At 42.5% G+C, this 13573-nt stretch overlaps 1 protein-coding gene across 1 annotated transcript in view; it reads right to left on the bottom strand.

Moving 5' to 3' along the window:
- BCR (BCR activator of RhoGEF and GTPase) overlaps nt 1-13573 on the bottom strand; it is an 841427-nt gene that overhangs the window by 152191 nt on the left and 675663 nt on the right. Inside the window, exon 6 of the mRNA XM_044069810.1 lies at nt 2050-2169. Coding sequence (XP_043925745.1) covers nt 2050-2169 — 120 coding nt within the window. The remainder of the gene's footprint in view (nt 1-2049; nt 2170-13573) is intronic.

The raw sequence follows: 13573 nt of genomic DNA, 5'->3' as shown, positions 1-13573 counted from the left end.
TAGTAAACAATCAGTAAGCTTTGAAGTGTTTACTCAAGTGTCCCAGCACAGGGTAAATGAGAGTTCTCAATGACAGTTTCCAAATGCAGCCCCATTATCTGATTTTTCTCCGATTTCTTTCCACAATTATCCATTCCCCCCTTCATTATCTACCAGGTCCCAGATGGAGATTAGCTGAATTAGCACAGTTTTTCTTTAAAAAAAAAAAAAAAAAAATTGCAGTCCTGTGGCTGCAGGTATACCACCCAATATCCCATGGTGTGGTAATGATGGAATTTTATTACTCCATGTACTTTTTCTAGGTTTGTCCTGCTGCTCAATGGTGCATGCTGTTTACAGATTTTCTACCTGAACACTAGTCATTAGATGAAAACAATTGAAAAAATAAATGCTTAGCTCATGTGTCTAACCTGATCACCATCACCCTACATCCTCCTGACTTTTAAACACATCATGGCATACAGCCATTCAGAAACTGACAGAAGTATAAAGGTTTCCTCAAGAAAGACACTGGAAGATGTATCCACAGAAATTCTGCAAACAGAATTAAAATGATCTGGGAAAAATGAAGAAAAACTGCTGACACAGTACGATGACTAACAATAATTAAAAAACTCATTTGCAAGGGGGCACGCTCCCTTTACCGCCTACATTTTTAAATATACTAATTCCAATATCAAGCAACGTTGGCAGTAGTAAGGGGAAACTTCCCTACCCAACAGTTTTGTGATCTTGCTGTTAACACTCGCAGTTCCTTAAGTAAAACATAAGTAGATTAAATCTAATCAACTAATTCCATTATGATGTTACCTGCTATGATCAAACCCATGTATTATCTGGGAAATCAGCCATCCTCCATGAACATGACGACTCAGGCTAACTCAGACTTGAGCCGATGATGACATCTGAACTAGCGGTATCTGCATATCCACAGCAGTGATACATGACTATGTGCAGCAGTTACATTTACTGTCCATGTACCCTGTGAACAAATCTCTACACATTTTCTACCCATCAGTACCTTGACACAATTAGAACAGACAACTGAAATAAAAAGGTCATAAACATTTAGACATTTTATTATGACACAGTACTGCTGGTTCCATTTAACTGTTCTATTCTCAGTTTGTCTCTTTCAGATTATAGCAACCAGTCAAGGTTATACCTTATACTACACTCTTTGTTCCATTTCTCCACATCATCATAGTTACTTCAGAATACATTTCTGCATAATTTTAAGTTACAGCAAAGATCTCACAAGTTACCAACTTGGTTGGGAGGGTGGCCTAATGGTTAAGGTGTTTGCCTTACAAACACAAGGTACAGGGTTTGAGTCTCACAAGGGATAATTGGCTAGGCTTAAAATGACTCGCAAGGGCAGTTAGCCTAGTACTAATCTATGAGTCTATGAGTTTATGAAAAGATGGGTTATTTTCCAAAATGATTTCCTGTTTTCGGTTTTGAATATTACCCTGCTCCGTAGATATTTCAGTTTATAAAGAACTGGAGGCTACTCAACCAGACAGGATGGTACTCCACCCCCCCCCCCAAAAAAAAAAGAAAGAGAGAGAGATGGCATTGTGCTCTGACGACAGCAGCTGTGTTAGCAGTTTTACACAAGTCCCAGTACGTAGTTACTTCATGACAAATGCTACACTTCCTTTTACTGATGTCATATAGTCTCAAAAATATGATGTGCAGATAAAACACCACTAGTTAGAGAAAATGTGTGTATCCGGCATCTGTAACTCACAGTGCTGCTTGTCAACAACTGTCAGGAGAGGAGGAGACGACTCTATAGTATCCCTAAACCATAAACCAGTAACTTTGTCCTCCCAAGAAAAACAAGCACAATGCAAAAATAACAGTTCACAGACCAAAACTGACCCCACAAAAGCACAATGCAGTAATCGAAAGGCTACACTCACTGGATCACCGCTTCTCTTTTGCATGCAAACGGCTAGAAGGGACAAACAAAGCCTCCTCCTCCAGGCCTGATGTCACTGCTGTTATTGGCTGGATCGCCCACAAAAGAACCATCAAACTCACCTTGCCATTCCTGTTGTGCACTCTGAAGGCCATGTTGGGAGATGTAAGTAGCAACAGCGACTTCTGCTCGGAAAGCTTTTTCTTCAATCGCTCAATGACTTTAAAACCTTTATTGGCTTTCTAAGGAGAGAGTAAGACACACCCACTGAGTACCAAAAGAACACAGAACAGCGTAAACTAATACAAACAAAACTTATTTATTTAGTGACATTTGTTATCGGCAAAGTCCACTGGGCCAAGAAGAACCTATTTTCAGTGGAGGCCTGGGGAGAAAAGCACCACAAAAGCAGTTAGTATAAAATTATATAATAGAACAGTCTGTATTAACAAGAAGCACAGTCATAACAGGCAGTATAGACGTAATAAAAAAACTGACAAAAACAATTCCCTAAACAGTGTCTATTACATTCATCTCACTTTCTATATTCCATCCTGCTGTGTTGAATCATGGAACAGATTACACCCAAACCTGAAATCATGACTCACTTTTCACCTTCCAAAGATGCTGCTAGTACTAATCTGTATAGCCCCATTCACCCTTGCAAGCCTGCGGCTGGACAGATCAGGTGCTGGTACCCACACACATCTGACTGAGGAGTATCAGAGAATCCCTAGAACACCAAAGTGTTATGATGCAATCTGCTAAACCACCGCTGATCTTTCTAAATCCGACATCCTGTGTGACAGCTGGGCCAGTAAAGGACAAGTGAGGCATCATCACCATTTCCATACCTGCCATGACCTGTGTAACCTGTCCCAGGGAAACAAGATCTATACACTAGTACTAACACTTTCCATGACCTGTACAACACGATCCCAGTACTGCAGGGTCTGAGCACCATCACCATTTTGTACCGCTCATGATCTATATATAATGATCCCAGTGTTGTACATTCTAGGCGGCATCATATGATACTTACTCCATGCCCCAATGTACCTTTCCCTCACAAAGGAGTGGTGCTCTGTACCCTCAAAGGAAAACATGAACTGTCCTCTGCATCCTCAAAGAACACATGGAAACTGTGCATCACACTCTCAGACACACTCATACACACAATTTAATGTTGGTGCATCAGTGTGTCCAGAAGGTACATACTCTTCTGAGAAGGACACAGTCACTATCAATTCATTGCCCTACTATTTGGTCCCAGTGCTGCCAGTGTGTTCACCCAAGTGTATGGCAGTCTTTGTAACCCTTGACTTCAGGGATTTAAGGTACTCCCATTTTTGGATGACTGGATGGTCCTAAATGCCCCCCCCTCAATGGAGTCACTTAAGAAAGACAGACTACCTGCTACCGGTATGCAATTTTCTAGGCATTTATGTCAATCTGCAGAAATCAAGCTTAGTTCTTCTCAACAACTGGTCTTCTTGGGATATCACAAACACTACGACCTCCATTGCTTCCACTTCCACAGGAGAGAATACAAACTGTACCCTTGGCAGTGGAAACCTTACTTCAGATCAGCCAATCAGTAGACTATCTAGTACTCAGCGTTCTAGGTCTCGTGGTTTCTTTATTAAAGGTTCAGTTCAGTTACCACATTAGAACACTGCAGTGGCTACTCTAGATTCAGTGGTCACAACTTCACCATCAGCTCTCCAAGTCCATCATTTTACCCATTCTTGCAGTTATCATTTACAGTGGTGGTTCAGTGGCTACTCTAGATTCAGTGGTCACAACTTCACCATCAGCTCTCCAAGTCCATCATTTTACCCATTCTTGCAGTTATCATTTACAGTGTGGTTCAGTGGCTACTCTAGATTCAGTGGTCACAACTTCACCATCCGCTCTCCAAGTCCATCATTTTACCCATTCTTGCAGTTATCATTTACAGTGTGGTTCAGTGGCTACTCTAGATTCAGTGGTCGCACCTTCACCATCCGCCCTCCAAGTCCATCATTTTACCCATTCTTGCAGTTAACATTTACAGTGGTGGTTTACATCGCATCCACTACACAAAGGCAGACCATTTCGTCCTGCATCACCCTCAGCAGCTGTGAACACGGATGCTGCCTCCCAGGGTGGGGGTGGGGATATTACTAAGCGAAGATGGTCTTTGGACAGAGAACAAGGCCAAAATTCACATCAATATCTTGGAAATGAGACCAGCCCTCCTTGTGTTGCAGGAACTGCAGGACTGCCTTCCCAAGGGTGATTTCCATCCAGACAGACATTATGATGGTTGCCTGGTATAACAACAAATGCGGGAACCAGATCCTACCCCCTATGTGGCAACACACATCCCTGGGAAAGACAACCATCTAGAGGCCAGGCTCAGGAGGAATTTTCTGGAGCCTTAAGAGTTGTCCCTCAAAAAATTTGTTGCCAAAAAGATTACTTAGCCATTAGGCCAGACTATACTGTGACTTATTTGCGACCCAGGCCAACACCAAATACGTGATGCATTCTTCACCATCTCAACATTGGCCAACTGGGCTACTTAATGCAAGCCCCCCACTACCCTCGATTCCAAGATTCCTACAGGCAGCTCTACAGTGCAAGGTTACTGTAATCCTCATTACCCCATACTGGCAAAGACATATCTGGATTCCCCTCTTGAAGGCTCTCCTGAGGGAGAGTCCTTGACTCCTGGATGCGCTCGCAGATCTCATATCTCACCCCTCCAGGAGTTTCATGCAGACCTTTCCAGTTCTGTTGATGGTGAAGGACTCCTCTCCCAAATAGTAGTTTACATCCTAACAGCCTCTCAGAGACACATACCCGGAAGATCAATCACAGTAGGTGGAAGAAATTTGCAGTGTGGGCTGTCAATCAAAATGCCTACTCATTTTCAGCCCCTATTCCAGATTTTTTTTATTCCTGTCTTTTCTTTTTCAGCTTCTAGTTTCTCTGCCATTAAGATTCAATTAGCGCCAATTTCATCCTTCCATTTTGGATTTCAGGATCATACTTTGGGCTCCCATAAGTTATACAAGACCTTTTGCACTGACATGGCTTAGGGCGGTCTGGAAGGAAGGAAGGAAGGTGTTCAGTTTTGTCAAACATTTGTTTCTTGGGAGAATCTGGGATAGTTACGGTCTGAAGAACCTCTGGATATGGTGGAAGAGTACATGTTGGGGTTTGAGCCTGATGCTACTCTAGCCTTTGAACTTTAGAGGTCAAGGGTAGAGCTGATGGTTTAGTTGATATTTTACTATGATCCAAAATCCTTGGACCTGGTTTGTTTATCAGATTTCTTTGTCTCTCAGGTTTCTGGATCCAGTGGAATGAGACCTTTAATAATAAACTTACTCCACTGATCTGTCAGTGTTCTGGATCGAAAGGAAGAGCAAATTTCAGAAAATGAAGAAAGATGCTGAACCCTTAAGCATACCGTAAAAAGATTAGACAGATCCTGATGAGGGATCTTGTGCCCACTTTTTGTAATTTTTGAACCTTGACTTTTTTTCCAGGTTTTTTCACCAAAACAAGCCAAACAGGAAGAAGGCACTTTAAAATTTAAGAGAAATCCAAACTGAACAAAAAAACGAGTAGAACAGTAATAAATAAATTCTCTACTCATTACAACTAACTATAATTGGACAAATGATGGCGATGAACGCCAGAGGCTTAAAATATAAATATATGGATATATGGATCCCTATCTTATGATAGAAACCTCATTTAACTGAAACTCATTTGACTGAGACCATAAGACTGAATTTTCAAAAGACTGAAAAGTCACTTGACTGAAACCCAAAACAGTGAATTTCAACATAATAAATTGTAAACTGGACCATATAAAACCAGACTATGTGGGGGGGCTCGCACACCCCCAACTATATATACACTAACTCCAGAACTGTACTATAGTGGGGAAAAGGGCATATACCTTTCACTTACCTTACAGTAGTCTACATGCTGCCACTACAATGCCCTTTTCACCACTGTAGTGCGATCCTGGAGTTAGAATATATAGTTAGGGGGTGTGGGGGGCTGTAGCCCCTCCCCCCCACCTAGTCTGGTTTTATAAGGTCCAGTTTAAAATTTAGTATGTTGAAATTAAGTATTATGGATTTCAGTCTTATGGGTTTCAGTCAAGTGACTTTTCAGTCTTTTGAAATTTCAGTCTTATGGCATCAGTCAAATGTGTTTCAGTCAAATGAGGTTTCTATCATATGATAGGGATCCATATGTGTGTGTGTGTGGATTCACTTTGTAATCTCGAAATACTGAAATATCGAATTTCAGTATTTCGAGACTATAAAGCCGAAACACCAAAAAAACGAAACCCAAAACCGTGACCGTTAAAGCACACACAAACACAACTACACCTACTTCCGCACAACACAAACACACACACACTTACTATAAGCAGGGTGGCAAGTCCCCCTGCACCCCCCATGTGGGAGGCTGTACCCCTCCCACTTACATATACTAACTCAGAGGTTGCACTAAACACCAACACACACAAAACCTACCAACATACATTCCACACCCCCCACGCACAAACACACATCACACAGATACAAACGCCACCACTCTCAACACTGACATACACACACACTCACCTACATACCCTAACCCACACCTAGGACTCCCTGACACACTCACAAACCCTCCTCAAAACCCTTAAAAATACCATGCTTACCTAACTTGCCTTCAGTACCACGGGTTCAACATTTCAGATTTCGATATTCTGCAGTTTCATGCATCTGCAGATTCGACACTTTGGTCTAGAGATACTGAAATTCGACATTTCAGTATTTCGAGATTCCAAAGTGTTTCCATACATACATACACACACACACACTATATATATATATATATATATATATATATATATATATATATTTTCGCAGTGGTGGTGCTGCGGTAGCATTGTTGCCTCACAGTAAGACGCTGTCCGGTTCGATTCTCAGCTAGAGCATCTTCTGCGTGGAGACGTGCGTAAATGGGCGTACCATCGTTGAAGGTTGTGTGTCAGGCCTGGCAAGCCGGTACTTAAAAATCAACTGCCAATCATTAGCGGACCGGAGTTCCGCTGTGGCGACCCCTAACCGGGAAAAGCCGAAAGACACAAATAAATATATATATATATATATATATATATATATATATATATATATATATATATATATATACACATACATATATACACACACATTACTGCGGTGGTGGTGCTGCGGAAGCATTGTTGCCTCATAGCAAGACGTTGTCCCGTTCGATTCTCAGCTAGAGCGTCTTCTGTGTGGAGGTATACGTGAATGGGGCATGCCTTCGTTGAAGGTTGTGCATCAGGGCTGGTAACCCGGTACGTAAAAATCCACTACCAATCATTAGCGGACCGGAGTTCCGCTGTGGCGACCCCATAACCGGGAAAAGCCGAAAGACATAAACAAACATATATACACATACACACAGACACACACACATACAAATGAGTGAGAGAGACAGATGTGTGGAGATGTATATGTCAAACCATTATATATCAAACCACTAACACTACATATACAAAAAAGACCAGAGGTCCAAAGAGAAAGATTTTATATAAAGTTTACAGTGAAACTGCAGCCCAGTTAACACTGCTTCCACAAAGTGGGCAAATGAGATACGAAGTAGGTGAGGGGACTGAGAGATTCTGGGAATGAAGATTTCTTAAAGGGGTTTGTGGCTAGAGTACTCCCTCTAATGCACTGGATCTAACAAGGACCTAATCAAGGCCACATATGTTGGACTGGACAGACAAAATGAAGAGGATCAACAGTTACCCACAATTATTTAAGCACATTACACCTTCAATATAACTATAGGTTCATAAGTGCATACTAGGCTAATGAGCCTGGAGCCTTTACAAGCCTAGCCCATAGGATTACCCTGGCATTGTGCCACCCGACCTTAGTTCCCAATGCCTATGTCGAGTAAAGCCACTGGAGTGATCCCTGGGGTGAATTTTCCATTTCCCATTTCCCATCCACTCATCAAGATTTCTCTTGAAGAGGGCCAGTGAGGCCAGTGAGGTGCTCTGCTTGACATGTATGTTAAGTCTATTCCATAGCATGGGCAGTCTCTGGGTTATGAACCTGTCCCTGCAGCATGTTCTGCTGCTTGTGGTAATGAGGCATGTGGTGCAGAGGAATTGGGATTTCTTTAGATGTAGCATTTCTAACAGAGCTGGGTCAGATATGACTTAGCAAGTCAAGCAGAAATCGCCACTAAGTAGGCGATACAAGACAGAGAATAGTTGGGATTTTTTTTTAGTCTGTCCATATAGGACAAATGTTTAAGGACCAGGATCCTCTTTGTGAGGTATTTTTGCAGCCTCTCGAGTTCTTGCAGGTGTTTAGTGAGGTACATGCCAAATGGTGCATTGTACTCAATGATTGGCTTAATGAGGGAAGAGTAGAGGGTGACAATGACCTCTTTCTTCCTGAATGCAAAACCCTTAGTAATGAGATGTGCCACATAGAAGGACTTTCTGGCCACAGTGGCAATGTGGTGGTCAAAAGAGAGGCTGCTGTCAACATGTGTTCCCAGATCTCTTATAACGCCTTCTGTGTTCAGTGGACTACCATCGATATGGTAATTCATGGGAACTGGGTTTTTCCCAAAGGGGATGATGATACATTTTTGATATTGAGCTTAAGGCCATGGTTCTGACACCAGTCATTAGTCTCAGTGAGGCCATTCTGTAGGATGTCAATATCACTCGGGGAGTTAATAATAGGCCCCAATTTGCAATCATCCGCGAACACTGTCAGCCAGAGTCCCTTTGTGTTGACCTGGAATTCAGAGAAGTAGATACCAAACAGGAAAGGACCCAGGACCGAACCCTGTGGGGACTCCACTTGTGACTGGTCAGCAGTCTGACTTGGAGTCAGGTACTTGCACACTGTGGATTCTACCTGTGAGCCAGTTTGCAACCCATGTAGTGATATAGGGGTTGATGCCTAGCTTAGTAAGTTTTTCTATGATTCCCGAGTGGGGAATGGTATCAAAGGCCTTGGACAGATCAAGGTAGGCTGTATGAACCACCTTGCCTTCATCCACAGCTCTGGTGACTGATTCAAAGAAGTTGACCAAGTTGAGCAGGCATGATCTACCCTTCACAAAACCAAACTGTGTGGGATCCAGAGTTTGGAGATTCCCTATATCCTTGTTTGTTAGGTCCATGATGATGCGTTCCATAGCTTTGCATATCAGACTCGTCAGGCTAATGGGGCGATAGTTCCCAGGGTCTGTAGTCACTTCTCCTTTGTGGAGAGGGATGACTGTAGCAGTGTGCCATTCAGTAGGGACAAAGCCAGAGGTGAAGCTGTGACTGAACAGCGTGCACAGGTGAGGTGCCAGTTCACTCTGTAGTTCATGTAGAACACAGCCAGGGATATTGTCAGGACCCATTGAAGCTGTATTCTTGCCCGTGGACAGTGCTGTTTTAACCTGTGCAGCAGTAATACTGGGTGCCTGGCAATCTACTGGTATTGTGACTGGTCCCTTGGGGAGGGGTAAAGTTGGCACTGAATCTGTCGGCCAGTACATTGGCAATATCTTCTGGCTCAGTACAGGAGGTACCATTGTGCAGCAGCTCAGAGAAAATCTGGGTATTGCCGTGGAGATTCTTTATATAGCCATAGAAGGCCCTGTGTTTGTCTTTACTATCTGCTACAAATCAGTTTTCATAGCTAGCTTTAGAGGATTTCATGAGGGATCTCAACTTTTTGTTGAGGCTGATAATTGAGTTTTTCCAGTCTTAGGACTTCACCTTATTCTGCATCAGTTTCCTCCTTCTGTTGTAGAGTTTGTTTATGGCAGGGGACTACCAGATTGGCTTCCTTTTTTTGGAGGACAGCATCTTGGTTCTATTGGGTATGGTGAGATCCATGCATTTGTGAATGTGTTCGTACAGTGCATTGGTGTATGGTTTGGCGATCATGCAACTAATCTCCATTTGCATGGGTGCCATGAAGTTAGCCATCTCTATTTTTAGGAGCCCAAAGTTAGCTTTGCAGAAGTTTTTCATGATGGCTACCTTTGTGTGTGTGTGTGTGTGTGGGGGGGATTTCCAAGGTGATTAGTTTGCGGTCGGATCTAACCAGGGAGGGATTGACTATTGGTGTAGAGCAACAGTCACCCATGTTAGTAATGACCAGGTCAAGGATGTTGCTACCTCTAGTGGGGGTAAGAATGAGCTGGCCCAGGGCATTGGAATTAATGAATTAAAGGAAACGTTGGGCAAGTGTATTGGTACATGGGTAGTTTTCCCACTTAATGGAGGGGTAGCTGAAGTCGTCCAGTATGACAGTATTAGGTTGGACTCTAATATTCTCCAGGGTGCTTAGGAATGTGGAGTGTGAGTCTTGGGACATGGTTGGGGAGCTATAGCAGGCTACGACCTGAATCATTGTCTTACCCAATGTTAGTTGCACCTGAAGTATCTCAGATGCGTTATGTTGGGGTACCAGTCTGGAGGTGTGCACATCCTTTATGAATATGGAAACACCACCGCCTTTGGATCTTCAGTCCAAATTCTGGGACCGAACAGTCCATTTTAAGGAGTGCTTCGAGCGAGAACATTTTGAGATTTAGACTTCTAGCACTGAGCAGCATGACCCTCGTATTGCATTTGTTTGTAGCTGTTACAGTGGTAATTTGGTCTTTGGAACACCACCTAAAAAGGCACTATAGGGGTGGCAAGAGCCTTGGCCAGTATCCGGAAGCCCAGGGGTGACAGATACAGGCCATCTCTGGCAAAGCATCAAGGTCCATCAGTCATGTCATCCCAGGCAGACAGATACTGGATCCCCTTAGAATGACACCAGAAACTTAGTTAATTGGTGAAATCAATCATTTTCTGCTTGTAGTGTGGTATCATTCTGGGTGATGGTAGGATGCTGCTCAGGGCTAGGTTCATACCCGTCTGGGCTACATAATCCAAGGGCTCCTCCATGTCTCTTTTCATGTAGTCCAGGGAGGTACGTCTCAGGTCATGGGCACCCACATGTTCAATGACAGAGTCGGTGGTGGTCGAGTGTGTTTCTGCCTTGGAGGTCTCTGCTGTTTGGGTAGATTTTTATTGACAGCCTCTGTGAAGTTGGGTGTGCAAGTTTGTGTTTTTATGTGAAGGCAGTGCTGGTGTGTGATCTCAAGGGCTATATGTTCCCATGTGATGTGGTGCAAGTGTTGACCTTCTCCTCTTGACCAGCTATTCCGGTCTTGGCTGGAGAGTGCGTGACTTCCAATTTGGCTATGTAAGTGCATCTCTCGCAAGTCTGAGTGTTGGGAGGTAAAAGGAGAGGGTTGTCGGTGTACATGGAGCAGTTGCTACATTGCCTCAGGATGCCAAGTTCACCAGGTTAATAGCAGAAAGCACAGGGAACTGACCTTTAAACATGCCTGGAGGAGTGGGCATTAATAATAAGTATTGGCGCTCTTTCCTTCTAAAACGTTTAGTGCTCATAGCACTTTTGTGTGCTACAAGACGTCTGGTAAAGTGCTAGACTAATAAGCTAGTAAAAGTGTAGGAGAGGAGAGAACTAGTAGATCTAAGGAAAAAATGAAGATCAGACTCTGGCAACGCTCAGAAGCTTACAAACAGTCCTGGATACAGCAAATCTGTATCTGGACTAGACTAGTTACAGGAAAGGTGGGAAACGAGCGCAAATGTGGGCTTTTAAACCAGAAAGTTGAGAGAGATGGAAAAACTGTTCAAACGGCCAATAAACTACAATTTCTGGGCCAGAAACCAATCCTCTTGTGGTAGACAGGCTACTTGGTGGTTACCACTCCGACTGATCAGCTAGAAGGCTTCCCTCCAATACAGAAAGGCTCAGTGGGCTCAGAAGCTTATATACAGTCCTGGATACAGCAAAGTTGAATCTGGACTAGACTAGTTACAGGAAAGGTGGGAAAAGTGCAAATGTGGGCTTTTAAACTAGAAAGTTGAAAGAGATGGAAAAACTTCCCAAACGGCCAATACAGTACAATTTCAGGGCCAGAAACCACTCTTGTGGTAAACAGGCTACTTAGTGCTTACCACTTCCAATGAGGCTTTCCTCTAACACAGAAAGGTTTGGGGGGCTCAGAAGCTTACAAACAGTCCTGGATACAACAAGTCTGTATCTGGACTAGACTAGTTACAGGAAAGGCAGTAAACAAGCTTAGAATTTTTTTTTAAACTGCCTACACCCACACTCCACTGTAAAAGGAACCTTTTGAATTACACTGTTTTTGTCACAAAGCAATGAATATGTTACAGTAATTACATAATGAAACTGTAACAACCTAACCTTAGCCATCAATCAACCTGCTGCCGTGTCACCATTCCTGTTGAAGGAACTCTTGATATGGGATAGTGACCGCACACAGTACTGACTATAGTAATCAGATCACCACTCTTTTGAATGACACTAATACATATGAAGTGGTATCTTCAAATGAGACTTCAGTTGCTCATAGGAAAATGCAACTGTTTCTGAAAGATTCACTTTTCCTTTTCCAAGGTGCTATTAATGAAGAAATGTAGAACTTTCTGGTAAATGAACATCCCCTTATTCCAATTGTGTTTGGTATTACCAAAGTACATAAGAATATTTACAATCCACCATATTGTCTTACTGCAGCCGCTCACAACAGTTCTACTTACCCCCTGGGAGTCTTTGTTGACAGATGCCAGCGACTGATTTATTAAAAGACTTACTGGATGTTTAACAAAGATCAAATAAGAATTGTATAGCCCTACTTGTAGTTTTTCCACCACAGATGTGGTGGATTTGTTTACATTAATTCCACATAGAGGGGGCTTAGATATGTTTCACAAAGCCATATTTACAACCTTGGGGAGTACATTAGTTAAGTTTGTAACACAAGTTATGGTGACAATTTTATACAACAATTTTATTACATTTGATGAAGGATATTTTAGACAAGTGAAAGGTCTGGCTATGGGTGCGAGTTATGCCCCTATTTACACCAACCTGGTTGTCTGGGCATGGGAACAGAGACTTTTTTTTAACTGAAGTTATAAAGAACACTGGACCCCTTATTTGCGATGCCTGGATGATATTTTTATCCCGTGGAAAGATAGGCGGCAAGTAAAGGAAGACTTCTTTATTTATTTATTTTACATTTGTTGACCGGGATAGTCCAACTGAATGCAAGTCCGATCACAAGATACACACAGTCTGCCTGTAAGTAGACTGGCTATGTTTTTAAATCTCTGTTTGTTGCTTTTATTTTCAGACAGAGTACACTAGTTTGCACTAAACATTATTTGCCCATATTACACATTCCCATGATTCTATTAACTACCTGGATGTTACTGTTTTAAAGAATGTTATCAATGGGTGCTTTAATTCAAAAGGGTTTAGAAAACCAACATTTTCAAACAGTTATTTGGATTTTAACAGGTGCTAACTAAGACATCCGAAGAAAACATTTTTTTAAGGGCTAACTTGTACATGCAGCTAGGACAAGTTCTTTAAATTAGAACTTGGTAAACTTATACAAATGTGTCAGGATAGAGGCCACCCCAAGATTTTCTTTTAAAACAGGGACTTAAGTTTCGGATGGGTGGGGTACAAA

This window comes from Protopterus annectens, chromosome 4.part0, assembly GCF_019279795.1.
Source record: "Protopterus annectens isolate FY-2018-M chromosome 4.part0, PAN1.0, whole genome shotgun sequence".
NCBI lineage: Eukaryota > Metazoa > Chordata > Ceratodontiformes > Protopteridae > Protopterus > Protopterus annectens.
This window is presented reverse-complemented; position numbering and strand designations above follow the sequence as displayed.